The 16,545-nt window shown below is 43.1% G+C and overlaps 1 protein-coding gene across 1 annotated transcript in view; it reads left to right on the top strand.

Annotated features, from left to right (window-relative positions):
- LOC137324463 (tetratricopeptide repeat protein 7A-like) overlaps positions 1-12,072 on the top strand; it is a 249,376-nt gene extending 237,304 nt beyond the window's left edge. The window contains exon 20 of the mRNA XM_067988771.1: positions 11,876-12,072. Within this exon, the coding sequence (XP_067844872.1) occupies positions 11,876-11,911 (36 nt within the window). The 3' untranslated portion in view covers positions 11,912-12,072. The remainder of the gene's footprint in view (positions 1-11,875) is intronic.
- Positions 12,073-16,545: the final 4,473 nt, after the last annotated feature.

Here is a 16,545-nt window from a genome sequence, read left to right as displayed (position 1 = left end):
TGTGTCCTCTGGTTACCGACCCTTCTGCCACTGGAAATGGTTTCTCCTTATTTACTCTATCAAAACCGTTCATGATTTTGAGCACCTCTATCAAATCTCCCCTTAACCTTCTCTGTTCTAAGGAGAACAACCCCATCTCTCCACATAACTGAAGTCCCTCATCCCTGGTATATAAGAACATAAGAAATGGGAGCAGGAGTAGGCCATACGGCCCCTCAAGCCTATTCAATCAGATCATGGCTGATCTTTGACCTCAACTCCACTTTCCCACCTGATCCCCATATCCATTGATTCCTCTAGAGTCCAAAAGTCTATCTATCTCAGCCTTGAATATATTCAATGATTCACCATTCACAGCCCTCTGGGGTAGAGAATTCCAAAGATTCACAACCCTCTGCATGAAAAAATTCCTCCTCATCTCAGTCTTGAATAGCCAACCCCTTATCCTGCAACTATGCCCCCTAGTTCAAGACTCTCTAGCCCAGATCTCTCAGCATCTACCCTGTCAAGCCCCCTATAATCTTATATGTTTCAATGAGATCACCTCTCATTCTTCTAAACTCCAGAGAGTATAGGCCCATTCTTCTCAACCTCTCTTCATAGGACAACCCTCTCATCCCAGGAATTAATCTAGTGAATCTTCGTTGCACCTCCTTCAGGCAAGTATATCCTTCCTTAGATAAGGAGACCAAAACTGGACACAATACTCCAGATGAGGTCTCACTAAAGCCCTGTACAACTGTAGTAAGACTTCCTTACTCTTGTACTCCAACCCTCTTGCAATAAAGGCCAACATGCCATTTGCTTTTCTAATTGCCTGCTGTACCTGCATACTAACTTTTTGTGTTTCTTATACAAGGACACCCAAGTCTCTCTGAACACCAACATTTAATAGTTTCTCACCCTTGTTAATCACTTCTGCTCCCTCTCTGAGGCCTTGACATCCTTCCTAAAGTGTGGTGCCCATAATTGAACACAATACTCCAGCTGAGGCCTAACCAGTGTTTTATAAGGGTTTAGCATAACAATCTTGCTTTTGTACTCTATGCCTCTATTAATAAAGCCCAGGATCCTATATGCTTTTTTAATAGCCTTCTCAACTTGTCCTGCCACCTTCAAAGATTTGTGTATGTGCACCCCCAGGTCTCTCTGTTCCTGCACCACTTTAAAATTGTACCATTTAGTTTATATTACCTCTCCTCATTCTTCCTACCAAAATGCATCACTTCACACTTCTCTACATTAAATTTCATCTGACGTGTGTCTGCCCATTTCACTAGTCTGTCTATGTCCTCCTGAAGTCTATTACTATCCTCCACATTGTTTACTACATTTCTGAGTTTTGTGTCATCTGCAAACTTTGAAATTATACCCTCTACACCCAAGTCCAGGTCATTTATATATCAAAAGAAGCAGTGGTCCTAATACTGACCCCAGGGGATGGTCAGTATTAGGTCCAGGCATGTGCGGGAGTGGTTGTAGTCAGTTGTGCCTTTGTGCATGCATCCATGTAGAGGAATGAATGAGTGTATTAGGTTACTAGGTGACCTCCGGAAGAGGGATGCATTCCACTCCAGGTGTGTGTATGTGTGTGTGTGTGTGGGCGCGCGCTTAGGGTGGGAGGACTGGTGGAACATCTACTTTCAACTCTGTGAATATCTACATCTTTGAAGCAAAACACCTGAAATAACCAAAAAGCTTAGCATTCTCACCCCTTCAAAGTCATTGGCAAAATCTCCAAATAATTCAGTACTCATATGGCAGCTATATGAAGATTGCAAACTAGAAATTCAGCATGCCCTTTAATAATATATGCAGCACAGGGTTAATGATATAACTATTAACAAGATTAGACCTGTAACACTGAGACCTTACACTTTACTACAGAAGGGACACCAGAATAAAAGCTACAGCTCAGCCTTCAACCTAATTTCCTTCCACCAATAAAAGCTTTTTCTACATTATGTTGGAAGTGTATAATTAGCGATCTTTCCAAGAGTATTATTATTTTTAACATCCTATATATAACCTGTGTGTCTATTCTACAGATTCATTTCCAGCAGTGTGGAGAAGCAGTGTTTAATTAAGGCTGCAGCTTTCCTGGTTTTAAAAAAAATAACAATAAATCTAGAATAAATCAGCTAGTGACCTCGGGAAAGCTGTGCGGGAATTAAATGAATGCTGCTTTATATCACTAAAGAATCCAAAACAAAGATTTACTTTATTCCTGTGACAAAGACCATTTCTTCTATCTATATATTATATATATAGTTAATGTAGGGTGGTGAGACACAGGTGTGATTTCCTTTTCTCCTCTCCCTGTCCCTTACAGTCTGGTGAGCTCCCTTTCTATTTAAGGGCGAAGGCCCATGTGCAGCACATTACCAAGTTCGAAAGAAATTGGGGAGAGGGTAGAATAAAGCACAAATCATCAAATAGATGATTTTAAGCTGGGGTTTTAAAGGCTGGCAGAATGAAGGAGCAAGGGAAAAGTAATAAGGAAAGTTTTGAAAGAAACAGTCAGTGGGAATGTAGCAGTCTTTGCCAGATTACTTTTATGTACCTCGGTATCTGACCTGCAGCAGCATTGATAGAGACCTGGAAAAAGTAGTCCACCCATCCACGTAGTGCACGGACTAGGCAGGACTAATAAATCATAGCATCATAGAGTGGTTATAGCACAGAAGGAGGTCATTCGGCCTGTCGAGTCCATGCCGGCTTCTGAAAGAGCAATCCAGCTAGTCCCACTCCCCAGCCCTTTCCCTGCAGCCCTGCCAATTTTTTTCTTTCAAGTACTTATCCAATTCCCTTTTGAAAGCCACAATTGAATCTGCCTCCACCACCCTTCCAGGCAGTAAATTCCAGATCATAACCCCTAACTGCGTAAAAACGCTTTTCCTCATGTCGCCTTTGGTTCTTTTGTCAATCACCTTAAATCTATGACCTCTGGTTCTCGACCCTTCCGCTAATGGGAACAGTTTCTCTATATCTACTCTGACTAGACCCCTCATGATTTTGAACACCTCTATCAAATCTCCTCTCAACCTTCTCTGCTCTAAGGAGAACAACACCAGCTTCTCCAGTCTATCCACATAACTGAAGTCCCTTATCCTTGGAACCATGCTAGTAAACCCCTTCTGCACCCTCTATAAGGCCTTCACACCCTTCCTAAAGTGCAGTGCCCAGAATTGGACACAATACTCCAGTTGTGGCCAAACCAGTGTTTTATAAAGGTTCATCATAACCTCCTTGCTTTTGTACTCTATGCCTCTATTTATAAAGCCCAGGATCCCGTATGCTTTTTTAAACCGCTTTCTTAACCAATCAGAACTCCCTTGATTACTTTGTGGTTAAGTGCACCACAGAGTACGGCACTGAGCTATACAGACGAGGAAAGTCCTGGATGCAATTCCTGCCCTGTGCTGAGTTTGCTGCTTTGAGTTGAGGTAGTGTTTGGAATGTTACAATTGGCCTCAGTAACCCTGTGGAAGGAGGAGATAAAATTAGCCAAGGTTTCTGTTCCTTATCACCTTCTGTGACCCACTCGCTGCAAAGTGCACATATGTGGGTGTCAACCGGGATCAGCTGTGGTGCACGTGGACTGCAACGGTTCAAGAAGAAAGCCTGCCACCATCTTCTCAGGGCAACCAGGGATGGGCAATGAATGTTAGCATTGGCCACATCCCAAGAACAAATATCTTGTTACCACCTCACTGTCTAGGTTCACACATGAAGAACAATGGCTTATCAGGGTCTGGAGGGGGGGCCAGAGCCTGTGGAACAGTGGCCAGTAGGAATCTATACTTTCAGAAGGCAAGGGAAGAACTCTGGAGTAAGGGAGAAATAAAAGACTTGGTTCAAAGTTTGTCCCTGCCCCCAAAGCTATCTATCTAACCTTACATTCTACATTATTCAGCATTGACTGGTTGCTTTCCTTGCCATGACATTTCTATGGCCCCAGCAGTTCAGGAACTATCATGTTCCAAGTAGCATTCAATCTTCAGTGTCTTTACTTGTTCTTACAATCCACAATCCCATTCCCAACCACACATCCCACCTTCTATGAGTTTATTTTTAACTCATAACTAGAAGTTGTGGAGGGTGAACTCTTGGAAAACATTTCTGGACACTATCACCCGTTATAAAGACATACAAGCCTTTGCAGCAGAGGCCAATATCAAGAAGGTTGTACCTTGACCTGTGCTTTTCATTCCCCCCCCCCCCCCCCACCCCCTCTCCAAACTTCCTTTCTCTGTGCCAATCCATAGCTCAAGTACTGGCAAAGATCAGGGGACAGCACTGTAATTATTCAAGTGTAGTAGATTTGTGAAGTTAATTTTCTGTAAATATGAATTATCTTCTGATTGGCACTAGGAAAATAGTTTTTTCACCAAGTCAGTTTCTTTAGTTCTGGCCTACATGCTTTTGAAAATAATTTAGTGATAGCTGTAGGCCCTGCGTCTTTAATGGCAATCTTTACAGTTTGGCCGGTACTCCTGATTCAGGTTTTATTTCTAAATATAAAATATTGTAGGAAAAGGCAGCTTTCATCCAAAAAAAAATACCTTTAAAGGGATAAGCCTGGAAATTCCTATTCCATCGCAAATCGGAGTAAAACTGTGCATTGTGAGTTGTTTCCAAGACTACATGTGTGTGGCTGTTTGCTCACCCTATTGGGAATTTACCACATCTTGTGTGTTCCACTTGAGCTTCTGTCCACACACATGCTGTCTAATATGGCATTCATGTGGTATGATGGCTGAGGCTGATTTACATCGCTCCAACAGCGGCAGTCTCACCTGGAGACAGAAGGGAAGCAACTTCCTGGAAAATGGAGACTTCTCCCCAGCACAGCATAAGATACTGCACTGGAGCTGATGCTGCAGGAAGTGAGGGAGAAGAGGGCTGTCCTCCATGGCACAGAAGGACAACCCTTACAGAAAAAAATGGTGCAGCAATCCTGAAAGGGGTTAGTTAGCAGGGTCAAAGCTGTCTGACAGACCTGAAGAAAGTATGCCACGTACCTGGTCTAAGAACGGGTGCCAGAAAGTGTTTCCTTATACCCTGTTACTCATTTCCTGCTGCCTATCTAATGCATTCATACAACCTTACGGCCCTTCAAATGCTTACCATGCATGGCCATACTGCATCATGGCACAAATACAAGCCTCAGCTTAGGTCTGAAACTGTTGTGTTTAGAAGGACTCACACAGCAAATCGTTCTAACACAACCTAGCTTTTGTGGTGCATGTTCATTTACTGACGCGCATGGTGAACTGTAGGTTGGGCATATGTCTGTCACTGCACATGCTCTGAACACTTGCAACACCTCAAGACTGATTCTCTGATTGCAAAACAAACTGACTCATAATAATAAGGAACGGACCCAATCTGAAGGACAGCCTAGAATTTACAAGCCCTTGCCTCCTTTTGAGGAGGCAGCGCTGGAAGTCATTGGTTGTAAGAGCATTGAAAGAGTAGGGAAGGTGAAGCCAGCCACTTCCCCCGAGTTGAGGGCTAGCACCATTCTCTTCTTGTCATGGCTTGTCTCCCTACTCATTAAATTGCTGCCCTGCCTGCACAATTCCTGCAGGCATAGCAGTCGGCACGTACAGGAATTTCCAAGGCTACACTGTCTGGGGTTCATTCGAGTGGCTCAGTGGGTAAATGCTGAACTTGGTGTGGTATTAAGCTGTACTCTCAGAAGGTTCTATCCTTTGGAAGCAGCATTGTAATGTATATTAGTGGTGTACAGTGCTAATGTGTATCTCAAGTAGATAGGGAATCAGAGATGAAGTGATTATGTGTAAATGAATATCCTGCCTGTGTCTGCAGAGGCAGTCTAGTCTCCATCTATTATTTGAACCTTGATCTATTCCTGGCCTTGCTATGTACCTACACTGCTTGGATGATCATCCTGTTATAGATAGATCTCTGAGATTTCCAGACAAGCAATGTAATGGACTTCATGAGGAAAACGTTCATCAAAGATGGAAATACCCTGGAAACCAACCATAAGTCGACACCGGGAAAGGACTGGATATGAGCTGGAGTGATACTTTGGAATGATACTAGAGGAGGGAGGGGGCAAAGGATAGGGTTAGACAGTAACAACGCTGCAGCTGATGTCATAGAATTTTGATTATCAAAAGTTCTGATGTCACCTTCTGTTAACATTGAACAAACAGAGTAAAAGGAGACAAAACACACACAGGAATAAAGCTGAGAGCAGGTATCATAGCCTAACATTCACCACAACCAAATTTACAATTAAAACCTAATTTGGTGTTTTAGATTCTTGTCACATGAGCACAGATTGTCTTGTCCTTCCCCACCCCCCAGCTCCTGCGCTGGTGCTTGATGGGAGCAGAGACCCAAATTACTGGGGGTACCCCTGGTGCAGGCCCACCCCCTGGCTGGACCTAACACTGGCAGAAGAGGCAGGAAAATGAGGTGCAGCTGTAAGTTTCTCAGGCTTTCAATGACTTGTTGGACTTCGGGCATCGGGACCTACCTTCAAGTCTTCAGCCTCTGGTCAGTGGGGGTTCTGGGCAGACCACAGCACCATGTTTTCTGGGCATCTGTACCCTGAGACACCGATTGAGCCAAAATAGGAGTCCCCCCACCCTCTCATTTACATGTCTCCGCCCTTTTTTCCTGAACTTTATGGTCGGGGAACTGGGTATTCCCCTTGGGTAAAGGTCAGGAAAATCAGCCTAAACATTACAGGTAGAGAGGTTTGATGTTTCGTAATGCTATCACACAAAAAGGGGAATATTACAAAACCTATAAAACTCTACAGCATTTTTAAAAAGTTACCTTTTCATGAGAAACTGGGACATTGTAAAATAGTCTCTGGCCAAACATTATATGAGGCTCCTCTCAGTTTAGTGCTCCATGATCCTCTTACAGGGACAGTTATCAATGAAATCAATTAATGCAATTAATGACATTTTTGCACTGAAATAAACGTGGTAACTATTGTAGTGCCAACTTGCTGTGCCAACCATTACGACAGCCTGGCAGCTTGGTTTTCAGATCAAATGCTTATGGAGAATCTGCTCATGAAAACTCTCCACTGAAATGGTAAACCCCTTTAATACACCTGATGGAGGTAAAAATTACACAAATCATTTACAATTTTAAAATATTATTTTCTCCCTTTTGCCATTTGTGGAATCTCGATGTACCGCCTTCCCTGGCTGGAGAGCCTTTCCTTGTCAGATTGGTGCAGTTGGTAGTACTCTCACCTCTGAGCCAGATGGTTGTTGCACTCAGGAACCTGACATTTCAGTGCAGTACTGAGGGAGTGCTGGATTGTCAAACATGCTGTCCTTTGGATGAAATTTTAAACCAAAGCCACATATACTCGTTCCTGTGGTTCAGATGGATGTTAGAAATTCCAGAGCGCTATTCGAAAAAAGTGCAGGGAGTTTTTGTCATCAGCATTCCTTCCTCAACCTACTCCAAACATATTAACTGGTCATTCATTCCATTGTTGTTTGTGCAAATTAATTGGCTATTGTGTTTGCTTACATAAAAACACTCTTTGCACGTCAATGCAATTTATTGTACGTGAAATGCTTTTGGATGTTTCTAAGAGATGTGTAAGTGTTATATTATTGTTTCCAAGCCTCTACTTTCAGTAACAAACCATTAGAAGATTAATTCAAGTAGTACCTGTGTTGAATTGCCTGCCCTCCATTTGGTTGCTCAGTGGGGTCTATTTTGACTTTTGGGCAACTGACCGGTGAGGGCGCCAAACAGGCATCCCGACGCAGCTCGCCAGATTCCGTAAGGCAAAACGGGCCAGAGCTGTCGCCAGGAAGGTTAATCAGGGAGGGGGGGGGAGGGTCGTGGAGTGTGGGCATCCTGGGGTGGCAGCAGTCCAGATTATTTTTGTGGGCCCCTGAGGGGCACTCCTGCCTCTCTGAGGCCCACAAAAATAATTCAAGACTTATCTTTGCTGGGCCTCGTCTCTTTCATCGCCCGTGGAACTGGTTGAAACCTGCACTGCGCCGGCTCTGACCAGTTCCGACTGAAAATGGAAGTCGGGGTCCTATACGTCATAGGGATCCCGAATTCCATATTAAAAGGGGCTTATCACCTGAAAGAGGCAGGCACCTTGGACACCTGGCGGTAGACCCCTTTTAAAATGGCACGGCCACATCATCAGTGTTAATGGGGTGGTACGGCTCCTTACCCCATTTTGAGGCTGTTACCGCCCTGTTAACGCCAGGTGAGGGCAGTGAAAGTCGATCCCACTGTGTGGTGAATCACAGCCTGACACAAACCCTCTGCGTCACAACACGTTGGAGCCTTGTGCCATCCCTTTTATATAAGAGTTTTGTATCTGGCAGGTGCCTGTGTCTGTCATACCTCAGACACCATACTTTGTAACTCATGCAAATTTCTGTGTCACACTTGCACCTGATGAGGTGAAATTTCACATTCATTGAGCAGTGATAGTTCACAACTCAACAGGTATCGAACCTACCATTGGAACTGGTTGCATTTCTACCAGGGCTCTCCTGATCGACTGGTGTAACATCGGTGGAGGATCCACGGAGACCCTGGAGAACCAGCACCAACTCACTGCGGATTATCAGGAGCACCCATATAGACATTCAACCCCAACGTTTCTAAAATAGGAAAGTCATAGAAAAGTTATGAAATTTCCCCCAAAATGTTTAAACTTGCCCAAAGATCTGCCTTCTGTGTGTTTAAAATATTTCTAACAATGTTTTCCATCGGAGACCCAACCGATGCACCTCCACCATAACTTCAGCAGGAGTGCAGTTGGAAGGGCAGCGAACTTGGCTGGGACCCGGATATGTCAGATCCCAACCTTGCCTAGGAATTTCTGGTTTGTTGAGGGATCGAGCCTCCACCTGCTTGTCATTGATACAGATGGGGTGGGGCTGGAGTTGGGGACTCCCAAGACCAGGAGTTCCCAGCAGATCCTTAGGGCTTGTACATCCAGTAAAAGCAGACATACCAGCCTCAGGATTGTGCGATTGTGAGGATCCATCTTGGAGATCCAGGTCGAGATTGTGGCCTGGACCCCTGAAGAAAAATATTTTAAAAGTATTTACCTGTGGTTTTCTTTACAAAGGGGACTTCTGGAGGGCAATGTGTACTTCTTTTGCAGGGGGCTCAGCATTCCTCCCCCCTCCCAACCAGCCAGCCAGCCAGCCAGCCACTGCTTTGTTGCAATTTGCAGTTTTGTCGCTGTGGCAGTTGCCCAAGATGAGTTCTTAGTGGCAAAAGCTCCAGTCAATGGCATAGAAATGAAGGGACCTCCCCTTGGCCTTGTGAACTCTCAGAATTCACTAATATCACTATAAACAGTTTTTGTACCACAGCACCCAAAATTCAAGTGGAGGCTGCCTGCCTTTTGAGTCTAATGGATATGACAATTTGGACCTGAGTGGGGAAAAGAGGGGTAGTACATAACACACCAGGACATTTTTTGTTATGATTAACATTAAGACCGCCCATTCATAACGTGTGTCAGGACTTGCTGTTTATAAGTCCCAACCTATCTCCCTGTCCACTGAAAGAAAATTGCTATCTATGTGAAGCAAGGAAGGCACTAATAGGGCTGTGAAATTAGCTATGAACAATGGAAATTATGAACCTTTGAACTTTATCTGATGGAATCTTGACAGCAAAAACAATTCAAGTAACAATATAGAAAGAGTTATTTATCTATACAATTTATGTTTATTAAAGTGCCTATGTGTGTACTTATGTTCGAGAGACAGGCTCCTTCCACTCTCCAGTTACTCATCCTCACCCAGGAATGCAACACTGTGCAGGCCTGAGTTTAGTTGTTTAGCCTTTGCATCTCTCTTAGCAATTTCACACATTCCTATTTTGTTTCCATTTCCTACCCTACTCTACCGGACAAAAGAATGATGCAGCCACAAAGCATTTCTCCCCTTTCGCCATCCTGTGCAGATTTGATTTATGTAACTGTAGTCTGTGAGGGGCACACACTCAGTTCTTTATTTCTCTAGCTGCTATTCATTCATTTTCCAGAAACCAACCCAAAAAACAACTCATGTCTCTGAGCGTATCTGTCACAAACGTGTTTCCAAATATTTCCTATGGCGATATCTATCCCTCCCCTACACCCCAGAAACCCCAATAAATCTCCCAGTCATCGTGAGCAATGCTGTAGGAGATCTGATAGTAATTTTAAGTTTATTATTCACAGAAAACCTCAGTGATGCAAATGGAAAAGAAGGGAGTTCAAGTTTGATCAGTACCAGATTTTAAATCCAGCTTCCATCAATTTGAAGTAGTGTCTGAGGGGGTCCAGACAGTCAGTGTTATGCAGGCCATTCAATGTCAGGCAGTAGCACAGCTCAGCCCAAACCCTACTTCCCCTGATATCGACACATTTACACCTCCAACAGGAGTGGGAACCCTGGACAATTTTCTGCTCCATAACCCTGTGGTTGAATGCAGTGGTACTGCCTCTACTGAGATAATTTAACTCAACACAGACTGGCGATCAATCCTTGGAACTTTGCAGTTTGTAAGGCTTCGTGCTCACTGCCTTAACCAGATGGACCGTTGGGAGCTCAGGACTTTCTCTTTAAATGTTAATTATTTTCTTATTTCTTTAATTGAATGTTACATAAATCATGTCACCTCTTCACTGGCACAAAACTATTTGTAGATTTGAAAAAGTAGCAAAAAGAAATCATACAAACGAATAAAATAGCTCACCTGGTGTATTAGTAAAGGCGCCTGCCAATATAGACCTGAATCATACAGAATAGGAAGGTTTGATCCCTGCACTGGGTTAGCTGATCACAGCCAGGACAGCAGTAAGGGTGGTACAGTTGGTGCGATAGGGAGCGGAAAAATTCATTCAGGATTCTTGATCCTGATTACTATCCCATGATCTCTGCTAGAAATTGGACATGTGGATGTTGGGTGAGAATGGGATCAAACTATGCTATAATAATACCATAGTTGAATAGTCTGTCAACACTCACGGCTGAGACTCACTCATGAAGAATGGCCACTGGGGTGATGTACAAGAGGCATCCATAAAACAATACCCCTATAAGGGTCACTGCGATAGATCTTGACTTTGTGTGATAGTGTAAAACGGGTGATAGCAAGTCGGCAGCCCGTTTTACATCACTCCCGGGAGAGGCGTAAAACGGCTGCTGACTCACTATCACCCATTTTACACTATCGCAAAAAGTTAAGATCTACCCCAATGTCTTCAGGGGAGGAAGGAACAGGAGCAAATTGAGAATACAAAAATATGAATTAATAAATAAATAAACAAACATTTTTTAAAAAGAAATCAATTAGAAAAGGGAAAGAAAACGTGTGCATTTTCGTTACATTGAAGTTGTATGAGTACACGCAGACTCTAGACAGGAGATATGGAGCTGCGGTCTCATTGCTATACACCCAATTGGTGCCCCCAATAAGACCCTGGCAAGAAATGTGAGCTATTTGAAGCAAGACACACATGTGCTTATTTGTTATTTAAATGTGGAAGGCCTGTGTGCGGCCACACTTTCCACTTCATGAATATGTCATGACTCATTCACTGGAGCAGTCATTTCTAATCACATCAGTCATCAGGAAATTGATCCCAGAGTTCTTCTCAGTTACCCACGCAGGTAGGGACCAGCTTGGTGTACCTTTGGAAAACCGATCTCGATGGAAAGCTTTTGACTAATTCATTGGAGTTATATTTAGCTCCAATTGCTCATTTTTAGGAACTGACATCACCAATTTGTAAAATCTTCACAAACCACAGTTCATACACAATGTGATGACTCACAGAAGCTTCTCAAAGCCATTTTTGAAATGTTAATTATTTATTTTTTCCCTGCAGAGTCAGACAGCTCAGGCCTTCATATTGGGCAATTAAAACAATAGGGTTTCAAGTATATGTTTTTTAAGCTTCTGATACCTATTCATCCCTGACTGGTTGAAATGGAACACTGGAAGATGTGAAGTATGATTGATAACATTTACGGCCGAGTTGCCCCTGAAGACAATGGGTTGATACAGAACATTGACTCAACAAAAGGGTCTTGTGATCTATCTTAGCACTGTTTACTTTATTCAATAAAGGACCTGGTTAGATTTGTTGTTATCCTAATGAAAATGATAATAAACAAATGCTCCTGTGCTTTGATCCGTGACTTGTCGATTTAATCACCTCTAATTAATGCAATATCACTGCCGTCATCCCAGAAGCCCAGTTTCTTTGTTGCATTGGATGATTTTGATATATAATCTTCAGCTGTGGAACTGGTTCTGAAACATACAGAGGCTTCGAATCTCCTGCTCACTGCTAGATGACTCTTCAAATTTTGGAACAGGCATGCCTCCTAACAATATAACCACCCCCAACCACATACACACACATTAAATGTTGTTATAATATTCCCATATAAAATAATAATTTAGGTGTGATCCAGTTCGGTAATGGGTCCAAATTAAGAGTGTATCCACTTTGTAATAGCATGTCTTTTCAACAAAGTATGGTGGCTAGCCATGACCCTATATCTATAATCACCATCCTGACAGGGTTCACTGAAATGAACTTTTATATTTAAATAGAGTTAACCTCCACCTGCCTTAAAAATCACCGTTAACGTAAGATGGACGGGCTGCGGGCAAGGACTCTGAATGTCAGTGTTTCCCCGTCCCAAGTCTTCAATGTTAGGAACATAGGAACATAGGAACAGGAGTAGGCCATTCAGCCCCTCGTGCCTGCTCCGTCATTTGATAAGATCATGGCTGATCTGTGATCTAGCTCCATATACCTGCCTTTGGCCCATATCCCTTAATACCTTTGGTTGCCAAAAAGCTATCTATCTCACATTTAAATTTAGCAATTGAGCTAGTATCAATTGCCGTTTGCGGAAGAGAGTTCCAAACTTCTACTACTCTTTGTGTGTAGAAATGTTGTCTGATATATGGTCGGCAGAGATATGCCTGGTCAAACCAGGTGTACCTGCCCAACAACTGGCTCAACTAGGGTCCAGGACAGGACAGTGAATGTCGGTCGGCAAAACAACCGAGCTAGGTCCTGTCTCCATTTGATCGTTCAAATGTGCACTTTTCTAGCAGGAGTGGCTGATTTCTATCCTCCCTGGCATATAGACATTGAAAACAATTGTACTGTCCCCATCGCTACCTTTGCTGAGATTGAATGATAGATTTTCTCTTGTGCTGTAATGGCGTCGGATCTTGAGTGGGGCAGGACTGTCGCCCATCCATTTTACTGCACCCTTGACCTCAGCCCATTTAGAGCACAACTGGGACTGGGATGCCTGCCTCAGATGAGGGGGTGGGAAATTGTTGCGGTGCCACTTTGACAAAGGCAATGGTAGCCTAGTCAATGTAACTCTTTAAATTTTAAAATCCCACTCCCCCTCCCCACGGCCTCCTGGACATCGGAATGTAATGATGTTCCTGAGCCCCAGTGTTGCTAAGTTGTTAATGGAGGAGAATATGATGAATTGATGTACTTCCTTTATTAACTTGTCATTTGAATACGCACGCCCAAGTATGGGTGGATGTATTCACTGTCCACCATCACTTCCAGAGGAAAATCACAGAAGTTAAGGCCACCAACAGGAAGCCAGCAAATGAATGATTTTCCTTCCCCAATTACCCTAACACTGCCCCAAAATGGGCGGTAAAGGGGAGAAAAATCTAACGCTGAGTGTCAGTTTGGCTCAGTTGGTAGAACTCTCACCTCTAAGGTTATGAGTTCAAGGCCCACTCCTCAGCTTGGGCACATGATCTAGGCTGACACTTCAGTGCAGTACTGAGGAAGTGCTGCGTTGTCAGAGGTGTTGTATTTTGGATGAGATATTAAACAGAGGCTACGTATGCTTGTTCTGATAGTTCAGGTGGACATGAAAAGATCACATGGCACTATTCAAAGAGGAGCAAGGAGTTCTGCCAGTGCTCTGACCAATGCTTCTTCCTCAACCCACCCCATCAAAAAGAGATTAATTGGTCATTCATCTCATTAACTATTTGTGCAACCTTGCTATGTACAAATTGCCTTCTGTATTTGTCTATATAACAACAGTGACTGCACTTCAAAAATAATTAATTGGTTGTGGAGTGCTTTACAATGTCCTGAGGACATGATAAGGTGTTATATAAATGCAAATTATTTTCTTTAATTCAGCACAGCCCTCTTCTGAATTGATTTAATTTTAGCTGGGTGCTCAGCTGACTAAATTGTGATTCAAATATATCAGCTACATTCTTACCAGGCTTAACCAGAGTTCAACAAACTGCATATGAAATTATTTAAAAGTTAGGGTAGAACATAAATAGGCAAACAATCTGTTAAAAACATCATTTACAACCATCAGGAATGTTCACAGGATTCAGTTTGGTGGTGTTTTGTCCATTTTGTGTAGCAAAGCTCTAAGGAATTCAAACATCAGTCTGTACTAACTGTTTTCAGTAGCAATAGTCCTCTGATGGTTCAGTTTATTGCACTGTCTCTGGGATAAGCTCTATGACAGAACCCAGATATGAAACAGTAGCAAAATTACCTCAAGCTGTTGAGAATCACTCATCAGTTTCTGGATCACAAGTCCATCATATCATTACAAATGCCTTGCTTGGCAGAAACTCACCCTTCCCATTAAAGAGCTCAAGATTTTGTTTGAAATATATTCATAGAGAGATAAACATAGCTTGGCTCAAGCTTAATTTTCAAAGAGGGTATGTTGTAAAAAACCATACTAAACAGCAGAAACGATTTGAAACAGTCAATAGGGAGATGACACAGTGACGCTGAGCCCTGGAAAGGTAGACTCAACTTCGTACCCATGATTCTAGGGTTGCCAACCCGCTAGGATTCCCCTGGAGTCTCCAGGAATTACAAATTAATCTCTAGGACACTGCACTGAGCAGCCCAGGACAAAAATCATAAGGGCATTAAAAATTGTGTTTTGTTTTAATTTTCTTTGAAGACTTTTGTTTATTAATTAGAAAAATATCAGATATGGGAGCAAAGGCTGTTTGTCTGACAGTCAAGAATCATTCAGTCAGGTAATGGAGTCTATTCACTGTCCAATTGCCATGGGAAGGCGGAGCGCGGAGTGTATTGGGCAACCAATGGCAGGAATGTAGGGGCGGGGTGGTTGGAGGCAGGAGGTCATTTGATGACAGCTCTAGGAATATGTCCAACCAGAGTTGGCAACCCTACATGATTCTCTACAGGGTGAGTTTCTGATCTTGCCTGTGGCATCAAAGGAAGTGCAGAGTGAAGGCCAATCAATGCTATGGAGGAAGGATTTGGGGGGATAAAAATCTTAGAAAACGGCCAGCTCAAGAACAGCACTGATACGACCTGGGAATGGGTCACGTATGTAACTCCTTTCATCTGGGAATACAATAGAAAAGCCTAAAAAGACAGGGAGAAAATAAAACATAAAAAACAAAATAGGGGAATGGATATAAAAATAACAATACCGAATAAAACTCTTCTGATAGTTCAGTGGATAGATCTACCAAGTGTGGAACTGAGCCATATAGATCAGGAGATCCTAGGTCTATTGCCTCATAGCTTTGTGCCTCCATATCACTGTAACCTTTGCTAGCCTTATAACTCTCCCCCCGTCCCCCAGAATTCCCTGTTCCTCTGACTCTGGCCTCTTGTGCACTCCCCAATCCTTTTGTCTCACCATTGGCAGCTATGTCTTCAGCCGTCTAGGCCCTACACTCATGAGGCAATGGACGGGTCCACAGAGGTGGTGGAGAGATAGAGCCTGATGCTGTCAGGCCCCAGTACAGATTCCTGGGGAACACCACTCTCTGACTCCTACCTCCCATCCAATTACCAACCTATGTCACAAGGTTATCTCCAATTCCACGCGCTTTCATTTTTTCTAATAATCTCTTGTGCAGAACCTTATCAAATGCCTTCTGGAAGTCCAATTAGACAACATCCATAGACACCACCCATTCACCATGCTAGTGACCTCCTCAAAAAATTAAACTAGATTAGTCAGACATGAGCTACCCTTCACAAATCCATGCTGTCTCTTTTATCAGCTGATACTTGTCCAAGTCACTCTCTCTGATGATAGATTCCAGTAATCTCCCCACAACTGACATTAAACTCGAGTCTGCAATTACCTGGTATCTCCCTTCTGAAATAATTGTGTGACATTTGCAATTTTCCAATCCAAAGGACAATTCCTGAATTTAAAGAGATTTGAAAAGTTATGACTAACACATCACCAGGAAGTAGAAAGGCCAGTTGAGATGGTTTGGTCGAGGGGTAGCCGTGAATATGGGTAGGAGAATTTATTTGTAGGGAGAGATTGAAGAGTACATTAGGGCTGTGAAATCAGAGGAGAAAGGGCAAGGTGAGTTGAGATGGAAGTTGAAATCACCAAGGATGAGGAGTCGCTCAGGGGCTATGGGGGGAAAGGAGGGAGAATATCTTAGTGAGAAACTCGGGATGGGTCTGGGGGCCGGTAGAAAATGAGAAGAGGGTGGAATAAGGTGAGTTGA

This window comes from Heptranchias perlo, chromosome 8 (assembly GCF_035084215.1).
Source record: "Heptranchias perlo isolate sHepPer1 chromosome 8, sHepPer1.hap1, whole genome shotgun sequence".
In the NCBI taxonomy this organism is placed as follows: Eukaryota; Metazoa; Chordata; class Chondrichthyes; order Hexanchiformes; family Hexanchidae; genus Heptranchias; species Heptranchias perlo.
The sequence above is the reverse complement of the archived record's forward strand: the minus strand, read 5'-3'. Positions and strand labels throughout refer to the sequence as shown.